Source organism: Lynx rufus, unplaced genomic scaffold (assembly GCF_022079265.1).
Source record: "Lynx rufus isolate CCGP_SWC_20201006 ecotype Redwood Valley unplaced genomic scaffold, mLynRuf1.p SCAF_10, whole genome shotgun sequence".
Taxonomy (NCBI): domain Eukaryota; kingdom Metazoa; phylum Chordata; class Mammalia; order Carnivora; family Felidae; genus Lynx; species Lynx rufus.
Genome location: NW_025814824.1, coordinates 19,534,943 through 19,551,723, shown reverse-complemented (window position 1 = coordinate 19,551,723; position 16,781 = coordinate 19,534,943). Strand labels below are relative to the sequence as shown.

General features: G+C 45.0%; 1 protein-coding gene across 2 annotated transcripts in view; it reads left to right on the top strand.

Annotated features, from left to right (window-relative positions):
- The first annotated feature begins 2,141 nt into the window (after positions 1 to 2,141).
- Positions 2,142 to 16,781, top strand: part of LOC124528694 (guanine nucleotide-binding protein G(q) subunit alpha) — a 315,654-nt gene continuing 301,014 nt past the window's right edge. The window contains exon 1 of one of the 2 annotated variants that reach the window (XM_047102448.1): positions 2,142 to 2,390. In XM_047102448.1, coding sequence (XP_046958404.1) covers positions 2,255 to 2,390 — 136 coding nt within the window. In that variant the 5' untranslated portion in view covers positions 2,142 to 2,254. Of the gene's footprint in view, positions 2,391 to 3,205; positions 3,231 to 16,781 lie in introns of those variants that run through there. The other variant, XM_047102455.1, reaches the window with a different exon arrangement.

Genomic DNA, 16,781 nt, shown 5'->3' with positions numbered 1-16,781 from the left:
ATGTGAACTTTAATCATGTTGTAGCCCAGCTATTTAGAAAGGGAGCCTACAGTATAGATCTTATGCCTCCGTGACTTGTTTGATCCAAGTCCTGGGGTGTGTGTGTGTGTGTGTGTGTGTGTGTGTGTGTGTGTGTGCATGTGTGTGTCAAGGGGGTGGAAGTAATGGCACATAAAAGAAGGTAGTTACACACCTGTCACTCAGGAAGCCTATATGCATTCTTGACCTGTAGCAATGGTACAGTCACGACCTTCCTTTCCACTCTGGATAAGCACGTTGCTCCAGAGACATTTCAGAAAACATGAAATATGAAAAAGGGATTCCTATCATAAAATACAATTTACTCTGGAGACCACAGGTTCCATGAAAGCCGGAAGCAAAAGGAGTTCCCCTTTTGCAGCTGTTAGACAAAATAAAACCTGAATGAGCAAGATTTTTTTTTTTTTTTTGCCATTTATCAGTCGACCATCACAACAAAATAAACAAACATTTTAAAGTAAACTGCCTCAATTGAAAGTGGAAAACCAAAATACTAGAATGGGATTCTGCTGGGGCAATCTTGTCCCCCCTCCCCCCTTTTTTTCTATTTGATTCTTCCCTTTGCTTCCACATGATTCTGCATTTTCCTGTAAATCGAGCATAATTCAATCTCGGTCTAGAAGGGTAAATTTGATCACTTGGCTGTTAAACATCGTGTGCCTTTTCCAGAAGAGTTTGTAACAAAACAAAACAAAACAAAACAGAAACAACCTCAATGGCATATAAACTGGAAGCCATCAGGAGGCTCTTGGAAACTTGGACAGCTTCCTTTGCAGCTTAGGATTTAGATGTGTATCTCCCGTAACTTTGTGGACAGTTTCCCTCCCCGCCCCCCCCGCCCCCCCCCCCCCCCGGGAACCGGTGACAGTTCCTCCTTCCCCAGTCGCACTCCACGACCGAGTGTATCTAAGACCGAATTGGGGTCAGAGGTGACGCGAGATACTTTTGTAACCGAATGGCGTTTTGGAAATAGGAACGGGAAAGAGCCCAGAAGTGGCCGGGAGGCGGCGCCGACCGGCGCGGCCCGGGAGTGGTGGGGCGCGAGCGCGGACGGTTCGCGGAGCCGGCCCGGGCTGGGGGGCTGGCGGGGCCGCCTCCCGCGAGTCCGCGTTCCTGGGCCGGGGGCCGAGCGGCAGGCAGAGGCCGCCATATTCCCGCTCCACCACGCCCGGGCGGGCAGCGGCAGGTTGGCGGCGGCCCCGACCCGCCCCTCCCCGGGGGGCGGCCGTGACCGCTGCGCCCGCCGGCCCCCACCGGCGCGCGGGAGCGGGAGGCGCCCGCAGAGCCCGAGGGGCCGGCGCAGCCTGGGGAGCGGCGGGCGAGGCGAGAGCCGCACTGGGAAGCGCGCCGCGGCGGCTGCGAGCCCAGGAAAGCCTTCCAGGAGGGGCCGGGCGGCGCCGCCTCCCCGCTCCCCTCCTCCCGCGCCCATCCCCTCCCTCCGCCTCCCCTCCTCCTCCCGCCGCCGCTGCCGCCGCCGCCTCCCTCCCGGATCTGTGCTCCAGTTCAGAGAAAGAAGAAAATGTGTGTGTGTGGCGAGGGGGAGGGCGAGCAGTGAGCAGCCGCTCCGCGCCTGGCAATCGGGGCCGGGGGTGGGCGTCTGGCGGAGGCGGAGCGGAGGCGGAGGCGGCTGAGCGCGCGGCGGGCGAGCCGGCGAGCGGGCTTTGCGCGCGAGCCGGGCGGTGGGCGCGGGCAGGGCCCAGGGCGCCTGGGAGCCGTGTCAAGCGGCAGCGAGGAGCGGGCGCGCCGGGCGCGGGGAGCCGTCGGCGGCCGCTCGCTGCGGGGACGCCCCGGTGGATGTGCTCTCGCCGCCGGGCGCAGGGCTTAGGGGAGCCTCGGCGGCGGCGGCGGCGGCGGCGCGGGGGGCTAGGCGGGCCGCCCGTTCCCGGGGAAGGAGGCGCGGGCGTCTGAGCGAGGCCGGGCGCGGCGGCCTTCCCTCGCGCGCCCCCCGAGCCAGCGCCCGCGGCCGCCTCCCGCGCCCGCCTCGCTCCTCCCGGCGGCCCGAGCCGCCCGCTCCCGCCGCGCCCCCGGCCCACCTGGTGGCCCCGGCCCTGGCCGCGGCCCCCGCGGCCGTTCCCCGAGCTCGTCCCGGACGCGCGCCCGGGCGGCGGGGGCTCGGCGGCCACCGCTGCCTCGGGGGAGCGAGGGCGGGAGGGTGTGTGTGCGCGCGTGTGAGCAGGGGGTGCCGGCGGGGCTGCAGCGGAGGCACTTTGGAAGAATGACTCTGGAGTCCATCATGGCGTGCTGCCTGAGCGAGGAGGCCAAGGAAGCCCGGCGGATCAACGACGAGATCGAGCGGCAGCTCCGCAGGGACAAGCGGGACGCCCGCCGGGAGCTCAAGCTGCTGCTGCTCGGTGAGTACAGCCCGGGGCCGGCTGCCTCGGGCCCTCCCGCCGGGCCTCCGCGGCCCCCGCCCGCCGCCCCCGGCCCCCCGGGTCCGCTGCCCTCCGCAGCCCCCGCCCCCGGGCGCCCGCGGCTCGCCCGGACCCTCGGCGGGCGCGTCCCCGGCCACTACCTGCACCCGCGCGGGCGCGCGCTCAGCACATTCACACACACGCGCGCGCGCACACATACAGACGCGCGCGCGCACACACACACACACACACACACACACACACACGCACGCGCGCAAGCACACACGCGCAGAGGGGTCGGGGCTGCCCTGTCCCGGGCCTCGGCGTGTGCCCCTTGGTATTCCTGAGGGCTGTGCCTCCCGGGAGCGCGTTTCTATGCTGTGCATCTGCTAAATGGCAAATCCCTTCGGGGGAAGAGGTGCGGGGGTGGGAAGGTGGGCAGCGGGGTCGAACTTCCAGTGTCTTTGCTGTGGCGCCCCGTGCCGGAGAGGGGAACTGTGGTGTGTGTGCGTGTGTGTGCGTGCGTGCATGTGGCCCGAGGGTGGCGATCCGAGCCGGGGCACACTGGGGGACTGCCTGCGGTAGGGTTGCCTGTGTGCATCCATTTCCAGTGGTGGGGGTCTGGGGGGAATGGTCGGTCAGACTCGCGACTGGATTGTCCATGGAGTGATGATGAGGGAGCCTAGTGGTTGGCTCTCTAAAGAAAGGGGGTTTATGTATTTCGGGGGGGGGGGCGGGCAGGCAAGCTCAAATGTGTCACACAAGTGCTGCTGCTCTCTAGCCACCAGACCACCGAAAGGAGGGATCCAGAAGAGTTTCTTGACCAGTGGATGGTGACAGGTTTGTTTCTCGTCAGCACCATTTCTTCCAGTAAAAAAAAAGGAGGGATACGGAGGGTTGTGCTGTGTGGTTGTTGACAGCGACGGGTTTCTTTTGTTTAATGAGGCAACCCAGATGCAGGCCTGAATTCACAATAGTTACTACTGAAAACCAGTGCAGCCTCTCAGTTACTCTCCCGGAAACAAATAGAAACCTTTTGTTTAAAACGGACAGCATTTTAGTATCTTTGGGATCTAGGCTAGAAGGAAAACGGGAAGTGTAGAGCAAAAATTTCCCTTCAGTCTCTAAAACAAACAAACAAACAAACAAACAAAAAACCCAACAACAACCCAACGTTCTGTCTTCACACAAAGTTATCAAGAAAATGCTATTTCTCAAAGAGGAATTCTGTTGATTATTATCTTTTGGAGACTGTTCAGAATCAAGGATCAGGGTGCACATAGGAGCCAGCGTGACCTAACTCTGAGCTATGGTGGTAGGAAGAATAAACAGCTTTGCAGTAACAGGCCTGAAAAATGCCTGCACTTGTGTTCAAGATATTTGCGTGTGTAATAAATGTTCCTCAGACATGTCTGGAAGAAAGAAAAATTGTGCTGTCAATTCAGATTGAAGAAGCATGCGTTTTCTTTCTTGAGCATTCCATCTCTTGGTTCAAGGAACCAGTTGCCTTTGGGACTGAACTGCTTGGGTACTGGATCAGTTACAAGAGGGAACAAAATATAATCATTACAGACAGTTACAAATGGTTAATTTACATGTCATGCTTTATGTCTTGAAACCAGATTAGATAAATGTATACTTGTTTGTAAAGAACAGAAGGCAGAGCATTGGATAAAAGAGGTGGGCTTTAGGGAACGAAGCCAGGGGAGTGGAAAACTGCATTTGGAATATTAAGATTAAAAAAAAATGTTTTTTTTTTCTCATTTTGGACTACTTGTAATGGCTGAATAATGTGTGATTGAATATGTTGCAAATTCTCAAGATTGGGAAAAATAGGGGAAGAGAAATACGCATAGAGTGTACAAGTGCACGATTAAGGGAAAAAGCATGTGTTTTAGAGAGACTTCAGAAGGGATTTTCTTTTGCCCTGTTTACAGTCTTTGTTTATGTTTAGCTGTGAATACAGCATTTGAAATCTCTCAAGCCATCCCTATTTCCTGAAATGTGACAGCTCTAGGTGCCAGCAGCTGGAATTAGAACGCAGGGGGTTTGTCTGTTGGAAGGCCTAGGTTAGATTATCTAGGAGGAAGACTTTGAGGAAAATACACATATACGGACATAATTACATACTGTGTATTGAAATAACATATGATGTTTTAAAAATGCACTTGGAGATAATTTTATGAGAAAAAAAATTAACAGTTTTCCTACTAAAGTGGTAGTAATGGGGAACTTGGTCTCTTTTTAGATATTTGAGTCGGATTTAATACAGCCTTGTGCCAGCCCCCAAGTATGGCCTATCAGAAGGAGTGGAAAATCTGACATTAATTTAGCACCTACATTCATTAGTAACATTCAAAAATTGTACAACTTTTTGTTAGGAACATGATCCCTAGGCATCACATACTATTTCTTACAGCTTTGTGATCTAGATATGTTGCTTTTGTAGCGGAAGGAGTGTGATACCTACACTATTTCTACAGTAAATACTCTCTCCTAAATGTAGGGGTGTGTGTATGTGTGTGTGTTGTGTGTGTGGGCTTCTGATTTCACAGTTTTTTGAGTCCAGGAGGAAGATAATGGTTGACTTGAACCAGATATCTGGGAGGGCTTCTGTTTGAGGAGCTGCTCTTGGATCAGCTGCTTTGATGAGTTCACTGAAGCTTCCTTTTCCTACCTGTCCAAAGGAGGCTACGGGTTTTATCCTTACACAGTTTAAAGATTTACTGATGTTTTTTTTGTTTTTTTTTCAACGTTTATTTATTTTTTTGGGACAGAGAGAGACAGAGCATGAACGGGGGAGGGGCAGAGAGAGAGGGAGACACAGAATCGGAAACAGGCTCCAGGCTCCGAGCCATCAGCCCAGAGCCCGACGCGGGGCTCGAACTCACGGACCGCGAGATCGTGACCTGGCTGAAGTCGGACGCTTTACCGACTGCGCCACCCAGGCGCCCCAAGATTTACTGATGTTTTTAACTACCTTATTTAAATCGAGGGTTCACTCTTATATTTAAATGACATTCAGTATAAGATTATTGTCAAAGTAAATTTTAGTTTAAGGCATGACACCATTTTAGTGAAATGGGTTTATTTGGCAGGTGATCTTTGCATTGTTCACATAATTATTTTACGTGTAAGCCTAAAGAATTAGAAAGGGAACTGCCTAGATGAAAGTATAGCAGTAAAATTGGAATCGTTTTTGATACTTACACAGCAATTATGACAACGTATTTTCCAATTCTGTACTAATATATTTTGATTTTTTATTCTTTTTTTAAATGAACCCAGAAACTTACCACCATAAAACACCATATTTAGTTCTGAATTGTTGTTTTCTTTACCATATTCTTTCTCTGAATTTATTTAAATAAGTATTTTCCTTGCCAGCTCAAAGAAAACTTGCATATATACGTATATATGCAAGAGAACATTTTAACTTGGTTGAAGTTTTATATGCTTTATAGGTATAAAGTATATTGTATTTCCTCTAATTGATCAATATTAATACTAACTACTTATTTAAATAAATTTTTTTTAACATTTATTTATTTTTGAGAGACAGAGAACAAGCAGGGGAGGGGCAGAGAGAGAGGGAGACACAGAATCTGAAGCAGGCTCCAGGCTTTGAGCTGTCAGCATAGACCCTAATGAGAGGCTCGAACACATGAACTGCGAGATCATGACCTGAGCCAAAGTTGGACGCTTAACTGACTGAGCCACCCAGGCTCCCCTAAATATTTCTATTTGTAGTACATAGGTCACACTATTGAATATTAATGTGTCTTTAAGTCTGTGTATAACAAATGGCTTTGAATCCCTGCATTCAGTCACAGATATTCATGCAGGAAATTTTTTTAGTTTCTTGAAAATATATCTTTTCCCTCTTAAATCTGTTCTTACTTTACATGCTTTTAAAATCTTTACTCTTTAGATCTTAATCATCAAATGGGAAGATTTAGCAGACCTTTTTAATTGATTGAATTCCACCTGTTGAAAATAGGCAGAGTTTAGGCCAGTCTTACATGGAAGAATGTATATTCTTTATCTTCTAACTGAATTACATATATGATTGTAGATTTTCTTCCTCTTCTAGGCCAGTAGCTTATGAGGTTAGGGATTGTGTCTGTACTGCTCACTATGATAGTCCAACTTCTAGCACAATACCTAACTCATAGAATGCTCTCAATAAATGTTTGTTGAGTGAGTACATTTATTTATGCCCCCCCCCCACAAATTGGGAGCATAAAGTAATGAATAAATTATGGAAACACAGGGATATGTAATGCTTTTAATCTGTGGCAGATAAAATCATGATCTTTAAACAATTGAATGTAACTCTTTGAGCCTGTTGGATGTAAGTGCATTCCAGGATAGAAAGTGTTAATGTAAGTTGTTACATCACACATTGAACCAGTGTATTACAGTTCTGTGCTGGATGAATTTGGGAATGGTAACAGTCATGCTTAAAGTATGAAAGTTTAAAAGAAAAAAAAAGAAACCATTCGATATCTTGCTTACTTTTTATCGTGTAGAAGCTAATTTAACCCTGTCATCTTCTGGTCATACACTTTCCCCATGATATACTCAACAGAGTGAATTTTAAATTCTCTAGCATACAGGTGGCAGATTTTTGTGATTTATCTGTACAGTTAAATGAGAACCACAATGAACAAACACAGAGTTTTAAGAGTTGCAGATGGAGGGCGCCTGGGGGGCTCAGTGGGTTAAGCATCTGACTCTTGATTTCGGCTCAGGTCATAATCTTACAGTTTATGTGTTCAAGCCCCATGTCAGGCTCTGTGCTGACAGTGTGGAGCCTGCTAGGGACTTTCTCTCTCTCTCTCTGTCTCTCTGCGCCCCTCCCCCATGTCCTTGTGCTCTCTCAAAAAATCAATAAAGTTAAAAAGATGGACAAACATGAAAAAAATTAAAAAAGAATGGCAGATGGAATATTTTTGATTGAGAGGTATATATTTGTACTGAAAACTGTACAGTTACAGAGGAAGAAGGCTGGGAATTGCCTGACAGATTTAGATTGTATGGAGAGTTCATTCATGTGGGTGTGGATAAAAGCGCCTGCCCCACGACCCCTCTGTAGAGTTCACTGGAGAAGAATGGGGATGTTGATGGTCTGAGTTAACCTAGAAGTTAGTGGCTGTCTAGGACGGCCCTTCAGAACCAGGGAAGGCAAGGATCCCTGTACGCAGCCCTAATGACAGCATCTCCCTGGAAATACCAAACGATGGTGTTCATGAGGCTGCTTTAAAACCAACCAGTTTTATTTTTGTTACTCTTTTTGCTTCCAAGTGTTAAATATGTTTTTAAATGTCAGGATTTATTTGGATGCGTTTCCTCTTTTTCTTTCTGGTTTTTTGTTTTTGTTGTTTGAAACACGGGGACTTATAGTTTCTATCCGAAGGGTGGAGTGTTAGCATCCCTCATAAGAATCAGAATTGTAGCTCTGACTACAGCAAAGCCCTCAGAGTAAGATTTTTGCTTTGAGCCACGTAGATCCATTGTCTAGATCTGCCGTGGAACTCATCCTTCTGCTTACATGTCATTTCTTCCTTTGGGAGCTTTGGCATATGTTAAAACCATGCTGAACAGTGAAGTTATCCCCTATATACCGATACAGATATTTTTAGGTAAATTTAGAAAGGAGAACCAGAAGAATAATTTAGTGGCCATTTTGTTTATTACAAATAAATTTGATAGCCTCCTCATTAAACAACAACAATAACAACAACAACACAGCTCCACTTTATAGGAGATGGTTTATATTCGATTTTGTAGGTGCCTATTGAATATAGTTATGATTTTTATTACAGATGAATTTTTAAGGACCTGAAACAGCTTTCACAGTTGTGTGGCTGCGTGCTATGCTAAACTTAGCAGAAAAAAGGAACAGATTTTTCTTCATGATCCAGGCAAACTTACACTTGAGAAGAAATGAACTAGATTTTCCAAGGATGATTTTGATTCCAGCATTCATGTTAATTTTTCTTTAAGGGGAGGTGATTAGTTCTGTTGACATTAATGGAAATGTTGATTGGGTGTTGTAGAGGAAAAGCAGGGAACTCAAATGGTACATCTTGGGAGAGAGAAGCCATTTTAAGAAGGTTAGGATTGCTTTCTTCCTAAGGAGGTAGAGGGAGGGAGCCTGTTTGCTCCAGACACTGTTTTGGCTTGAGGGAAATACAAGTATTTGTAGCAACAAATTTAAAGTCTAATTTCCTTGTTTCAGCTGGGAGGGTGATGACATTTTTCAAAAGGAAACTGGTATCATGGCTTTTAAGTAATGTTAAGATCTTTGCAGAATTCATCCTAGGGAAGTGTGAAATAGCAATAGAAGGTAAAAAGTGTGATTGCTGGTAATTAAATCTGTGGCAATAACTGACTTCAGTAAACAGTGAATGTTTTCTCCTGTGCTGCCGAATGGAGTAACATTGAAGATAGAGCTGTTCTCAGACCCAAACACTGTTTTGCGTGAACAGCTGTTACTAATAAAATGATAGGAAGTTGTTCCACAATCACCTTTGATTTGTTATGTTACCGATATGTAAAAATCTGTCTGATTTCTCATCTATCATGCAGTAAAAAAAAAAAAAAAAAAAAAAAAAATGACCTAACCATGCTGTTGGAAATGAGTTCCTAAATTCTAGGTGGTTGGCCATGGATCTGGACCTGACAAACAAAAATACCCGTATTTTGATGCTGAGAACCAAAATCTGAATTCACTGACTAGCTCTGGGGTTGACCTTTATACCTAGCAATAATTTCTGAGATCAGAGCAGAATATTTTGTTCAAAGACTTCACGGTTAAATTTTAAGAACAAAATTCGTGTGATTTAAAAATAAAGTTAAGAACATACTTCAAATTCATTTATTCCACAAACACTTGCCAGTTATTGGAAAATAAACACTTCCTCCAATTTTTTTTTTTTTTAAATCAGACATATCTTATGAAAGAACAGCTGCATAGAGAATGCTGGTCAAATGAGCAAGTATTAAGCCCCTCATTTATGCAAAATAATGTGCTGTGTGAGATACTCGTTATTTCTTACTCGTCAGCAACGAAGACTACAAGTACTTTTCACAGTTTTGCTGTTTCCCAGTAGATGCCCTCGGACAGACATGTCCTTCTGAGTTTTATCCTTCCTGGCATTGGCTTTTCTATTGGCTCTTAATACAAAGAAAAAACCAAAATAATCTCAAGGCCATTGTACAAGCTTCCCGGGGATTACACAACTGGAGAAAGCAGATGATCTTGAGAATTACTTCCTAGGAGCCTATCGGCAAAAATGCCTTCAACCATGAGAAGTCATTACTGACCGCTTGCCCTGAGCACTAATTGGGTTGGAAGCTCCTTGAGGCCAAAGATGGCGGCTTTGGTTTTGTTTGGTTTTGTTTTGTTTTGTTTTGTTTTTTTTTGTATCCCAGCATAGACAAAGCCTTGCTCAGTTTACAGTGATTCTGTTGTCAGTAACTGGGGGCTTGTGGGCACAGAAGGGTGGGCAGCTGGATTCTCCAAAGAAAGGGCAAGCAGAGGACATGAACGTACACTTCTTGCTTCCGTCTAACATGCATCATCCGTATGTTCTCCATTTGCCACACTCCTCTTTGCCGTTTCGTGGGCCACCTGGGGCACAGTAAAAGCAGTTGGGTTTTAACAACGGAATAGTCTTTGTCTCCTGGTCCTGCTTCTCATTCATTGTCTAGCGGGAGTGATTCAGTTGAGCGTTCGCATATTGTTTCAGCCTGAAAAGCCAATAGAAGTGCATGCAGCAGTTTGAATGGAAAACTGTTACACGGGTCCTTTGAAATTTAAAAGTTCCATGCACCTTTATTACAGGATTAATTTTGGATTGTGAGCAGTTTGACTACTTAAGAAACAAAGTAGTTGTTTCAAGGAAGTGCGGAATAGATTGTGGTGCGGTTGGGAACAGGAATGTCATTAATGCCATTGTACTCCTGAAACCTCACAGAAAGGAACAATAATTGATCCACAGAAAGAGCGAGAGTGAGACTTTTTGGCTCTGTTGCAGGAAGTGAATAGTGATGTTTAAAAACATAGTCATGCATAATTCTAAAATAGCCTTGAGTTTTTTCCCTTTAGAGGAACTGAAATCATGTATTAATTGCCTCTTCCTGGAATTTGACTTTTTTTTGATCACCACCAGTTGTTAAAAAATCAAGAGTTTTTCTTTTGCTTTTTTACATTTTCAAGACTCTGATGAAATCTTTATTGTTTCTTCCCTACCTTTCTTTTTGCTGTTAGGGCAAGCAGGGTGATTGCTGGCATCTTCTGTATACTTCCTGGTGACTGCAACTAAAGATCAGCACTTTGGGGCACCTGGGTGGCTCAGTCGGCTAAGCGTTCTACTTCGGCTCAGGTCATGATCTCATGGTTGGTGGGTTCCAGCCCTGTGTCGGGCTCAGTGCTGACAGCTCGGAGCCTGGAGCCTGCTTAGGATTCTGTGTCTCCCTCTGTCTCTTCCCCTTGTTTGCTCACACTCTGTTTCTCTCTCTCTCTCTCTCTCAAAAGCAAACATTTAAAAAAATAAGACAAGCATTTGAGTGGCTTACCCGCCCGTTATTCCAGCTGTTTGCTACAGCCCCCTTCTGTGCAAACACCGCCCATTCATTTACCCTTTCATCCCAGTGCCCTTTGGTGCCAGGAAGGGTTTCTTAGACTCCCTGGCACGCACATTTCTTTAAGATTTAGGGAACTTCCAAGTTGGTGCTTCCTTCAAACATGTGGCTGTGAGCTGGTGAGGGGAAGTTGGGTGCTTTACTACACTAAAAGGGCACTTGTGAATGTGCTTGTAGGAGATAATTAACTCTCTTTAGCAACACTTGAGTCCCCGGAACAAAATACATTGTTACTGAACAAAATGTAGAATTCTCCTTCCTTTTCCAGAGGGCAGGGACTGGAGACTGGTTCACGATTCCCAGCAGAGAGTGAGTGAGCCAGTGCTGGATAATCTATCACACCCCACTGGGTTTCAAAATAGGATGCAGTGCGTTTGCTAGAAAGGAGGACGGTGCGTGTAGGCCTGTGTGGAGTAAGAGCGAATCTTCCCCATTTTCATGATGTGAGCGTTCTCATCTCCGTACCTAGAGAGCCTTGAAGCCTCTCTAATTGTATTTCTGTACAGATGGGGGGGGGAGGGTAGCATCAGCAGAGGCCTTTGCTTTTGTTACACCCAAGTCAGCCTGAGCATGTTTGGGGGTTTGTTTTTTTAAGGCAAAGATACAGTGTTAGTTTCTGACCCTCTGAACGGATATTTTAGGACCTCCCCTTTCCAGAGCGGCTTCATTATACTACACGTTCTTTCTGCAGATGGTAAGTGCAGTTTTCCTCTTGTCCTAAAGAGCTGACCCATTTCCTGTGACTTGTTCTAATAATACAGGATGACTTTAATTCTTGTTCCTAGTTTGCCCTTAAAAGAATGCCAGGGTACTTGCTACGGGTTTAACTCTTGTCTTTCTAACACTCGTGATATTTTTTGAGAATTGGTCAAGCACAGAGAAGCAGTAAGCAGGCGCTGTGGAAGTTTATTTGGGTAAATAAATACCCCCCCCCCCCACACACACATTGGTTTAGTTTCGTGTGTTTTTTCTAAAACCTGTAACTAAAGGGAGGTCAAGCAGTCCTGCCCTATATCTCTTTGAACTATTGTGAAGGTGTTTCTTCAGGGAAAAGGATTTGTTCCTGGACTGTTTCTACAGAGACATGTAGAATGAAGACATTGGACCGAACCTCACGGCTGTCTGAACGTCGAAACTTGCTCCGCTTCCCCGTCTGCAGCTCTGGCCTCTTGGCCACCTTCTGCCCAGACTCATCCCTGGATGAGGGGCCCCGAGCCCCAACCCTCTGCAGTGGTGACAGGCCCTCCGGGAGGCATTGGCAGGTCTGGTGGACTCCTGGCTGCCCTCACCGTCCTCTCCTTCCCTTCCGGAAGACACCCTGAGCACCCTGCGGGAGGCTCGGCGGCTCCGGGGAAGAGTGAGGAGGCATCAGCGAGTCTGGCCAGAGCGGCCCCCATGCCGCCTGGCACGCCGCTGATAGTTTCACTGCCTTCACAGGGAATGGTATCAAAAGCCTCCTGTCATATCAGCATGGGTCTCTTGCTTCCTGCAGGAAGGGCGATATCCTGGCAGGCGCAGGGGTGGAGCCTGCGGACCAGGCAGTGTTCAAGTGCTGCCCTGCTCAGGCCCCTGCCCCGGAGCTTTTGTGGGTACCCTTAGACCGCTGTCTTTGACCCATTGCTACTAGTTTTTTCCCCTTCATTGGGCTTTAAGCAATGCTTTCCATTTGCTTGAAGAGAACCTGCTGCCCAAGCCCGTTTCTGCCATTTTTAGTGAGAGCGGGTCGGTCATCTGAGTCTGGGCTCCAGGAGTGCCTCACACTTTGGTGGAGCACGTTTGGGGGACTGCTGTGTTTTGGGAGCCAGTAGACTCCTTTTCTAGCACCTTCCAGGGGAGATTTAGAATCAACCCAGGAACGGAGCATTTGTGTCCATTTCCTCTTATATTCCTGTGCCCATCTTTTTTTTCATGGGGCCTTTATTGAAATCAGAAAAACAGGTAGTGGACTGTTTTTCTGAACTGCCCTTAGTTGTCATGACCATGTTCAGAGAAACTTCAAGGAGGCGACTTCCTGTGTCTCTTGTCTGCATTCTGGAGAAAGGGCTCTGTGACCAAAGAAAGAACAGCTAGACTCACAGCCTAGGTCTGCAGAAGAGCCCAATTCCCCTGGAGGTGCCCGGCAGGGGTCTGGCACTCATTGACCCCTGCTTTCCTCCCGGCCGCAGCCTCTTCCTCATTATCTTGTCAGCTTGATTTTGGATATGGAGTTGGACAGGTGCAGGGGAAAAGGAGAGCAGTCACAGATGAAGGAGAGTAATGGGAGTCTGGCGGGGCTTGGCTGGACAGAGGCTGTTGTTCCCTGGAGGGGTGGTGCGGTCGTGTCTTCGCTAGACTCAGGAGGAAGGAAAGGAGAACAACAGAGAGGTGCTCTGTGCGTTGGCCTGTGGTTGGAAAGTGCCAGGCCAATGCAGCTTCTCTTACGAGCTCCACTGCCCCCCTGCATTTCCTCATCTGGTCACGTCTCCTGTGCCCTTGCTTCCCCGATCCCAGATTGGGAGAGGAGCAAGGGCAGCAGTCTGCTTGTGTGGGAGGTGCTCTTGTTGCATGCGTCCTCCCCTGACCTTTTACCCCCAGAGATGGTTAAATAGACCAGGCACAAAACTCATGTCAAGCAGTGTCCTGAGAAAAACCATTCACACATTAAAAAGAAAATGTACACCATGATTCCTCTGTGTGTGTGTGTGTGTGTGTGTGTGTGTGTGTGTGTGTGTGTATTTAACCTGGCAGCTGCTTAAGGTGACAGAAATGCATCTCTTACTGTATTGAGAACTCTGCTAATCTGGTGATGGGTTATTCGAATGTCTCTTGAGAGATCCTTGTGCAGGAAATCTGCTTTCACCTGGCTCGCTTCTCCTACAATAGAGCACCTGTCAGTTGCCCAAGGCAATAAGTAGATACATAGTAGCCTGAGATAGACTTGCCAAAGTGGATTCACACTCACTGTGGAGGCATGTAATACATGGAAGTAATCTTGTAATTTTAGCTGATCAAGGCACCTGTCGATTGTGTTCTCTTAGGAGCTGTTCACATTCTGGGGCTATTACATCCAAGCCCAGGGAGTAGATTACTCAATAAGCCCTGAAGCCTGTTTCCATTTATGACCAGCATTTGAAATGGGGTGCTTTTGTTCATGATAGAATCGAGTTATGAGGATTTCTTGACTCGAAAATTTAGGCAAATATATTTTGAATAATTTGATTAATTTGAGAACAGAAGTAGGAAGAGCTGAAACAAAAGATACTTGAAATCAACCCCTATTTTCATTACCAATCGATTCCTAATGGGTCAAGAACTAACACTTTGCCAAGCTACCGGATCCTCTTGGAGCCAACTCAGATAGGACACAGATTCTGGAGATGGACGGCCCTTGCTGTGGTCCAGACTAATAAATGGCGTGTCCTCTGCACCTCCTATATGATGTGTTGGGTCACCACCTGAGATGTTATCCAGAGCACATTAGAAATGACTAAAACATTTTGGGCACATACTAGTCTCTTGTAACATCGAGTCCCCAAAGTTTCCCATGTTCTGTGAGAGAATATACCTATATGTTGCTTGATTAGTTTCTGATAAGCAATTTGTATTTCCCTACGCATACAGTTCTTGACAAAAGGTTGCATTTTAATGGGGGAAATCATAGGACTTCATTAATAGTATTGCTTAGGAAATCTTGATTCCAAATATATTTTCATGAAAATCACCAGCTGTGTCCTTTGAGAAACACATTTGCTATAAGGGCTTTCCACTCCAGGCCATGCTTATTGTGGGAACAGAGATTCTTGTCTAAGGTTTTTCTAAATCCCTAGAGTCTATCTGTGAATTGCTACTCAAATTACAGTGTATCCTTCCCAGAATTAATTAATGCATATGCATCCCAGTGTATTGAATCATGTGGCCACACAATGATTTTTTTTCTATTAAATACATTCTCTCTTTATATAATATATCTTCAGACAGCATGCTATTGCCTGAGTTTATATTGTATTTTATTCTCTTTTTGGAGCAAAATAAGAGCACTTGAGATAGTTATCCTTTGGTGGTATGATTGTCTTCTAAAATGGTAAAGTTTAATGATGAGAAGAACTGTCGTATTTAATAGAGTTTGAGTCAAGAAGTGTTTATTTCCTTCCAGTTAAGAATTTTCTTACATTCTTAAGAAATACATTATTTTGTTTTCACATTGCCCTTCAAAAGAATGAGTCCCTTCTATGTGAATAACTTTTTTTTTTTAAAGGGTGTTAACCTTTTTTGAAGTATAGTTGATACACAATGTTACATTAGTTTCAGGTGTACAATGTTATTATATTTCATTGTTCAGTGATTTTGAAATCTTATAAATAATGGAATCGTTTCTTTACACAAAGTTTGAAATTTTAAAAAAATTTATTCATGAACTTATTCAGAGTGTACTAACTTAAGAAACATGATTTGTATGAGTGTGTGTTCCTTTCTAGTCTGTTTTATTTTTATATGTGTCTTGCTCAGGTGTAATCATACTGTATAATAATATAACATTGTGTTGTAAGCATTTTCTATATGATTGTATAGACTTTGTATTAATGTTTAGAATTTAGAATTGCTGTATAATATTCTTTTAGAGGATACATATTAATTTGCTTGCTTACTCTCATTTTTTTGGACACCTAGATTTCTCTCAATGTTACTATTTTGAAAATAATGCTGTGATGGAGTTAGCATTTTTTAAACACACACATGCTTTTAGAATAGATTAATAGAAATGTTAATTCTAGGTCTGAGGTTAATGAAAAATTTTATGACTTGATTGCACACACCTAAGACACATTTTGAAGTGATTGTATGCAATTTGCAATATCATGAGCAATATTATGAGAGTATTAATGAGTTAACAGGCAAAAAAAAAAGGTATGTGATTTTAAAATTTGCATTTATTTGATCACTAGTGAGAATGATCATTTGCCCATGTGTTTGTTTCTAGTTGAACTTATTATTTTGTAAGTTGTCTCCTTATTTCCTTTGTTTATGCCATTTTCATATTTACTGTAAATAACTTAACCCCAGTGTTTTGTTTTTCTTTGTCTTTGTTTTGAACTATTTAATACAGAAGTTTTAAATTATTTTGAAGCCAAATATGTTGATCTTTTTCTATTCTGTTTTGAAATAAAGGTCTGATTCTGGTTTAGATACTCCATGAAAGTCAGATTTACTGTTGTTATAGGTGAAACTAGGTTGAATGTAGTGTTTCCATATCACTGTTGTATGATTCTTTTTCTTCCAAAATGGCAGTGAAATACATACACATGGAAGTTCATACTGTTAGAGATGATATAACATAAGTTCTTCTGTATGTAATTGGTTTTTTCATCCAGTAATACGGAATGGATATCTTGCCCTGTTAATATAAACCTTTTACATCACATTTATGCTTGTTAGTGTGACAGTGTATTTTTTTTTAATTGTAGTTGCAGTATTTTCAGTCTTTACAGTGGTGTGCTGCAGTTAGCTTGTATCTATCTACTCATGAAAGTTTGACACATTTCTTCTGGATTCTGTGTTCAGTGACTTCACTTGGATAGCTTGAAATCAGCCAAGATGTGGCGTATTTACGTCACAGAAGTTGGCAGGTGCTACCAATCAGGGCTTTCCCCTCCCACTGGGAGAACTTGTTAAATATTAACTAGCACGTTTACTAGCACTTACACCTGACCTCTACCTACTGATGGAGAATTAGTTTGATTCCATTTGAAAAAGTTACAGTTA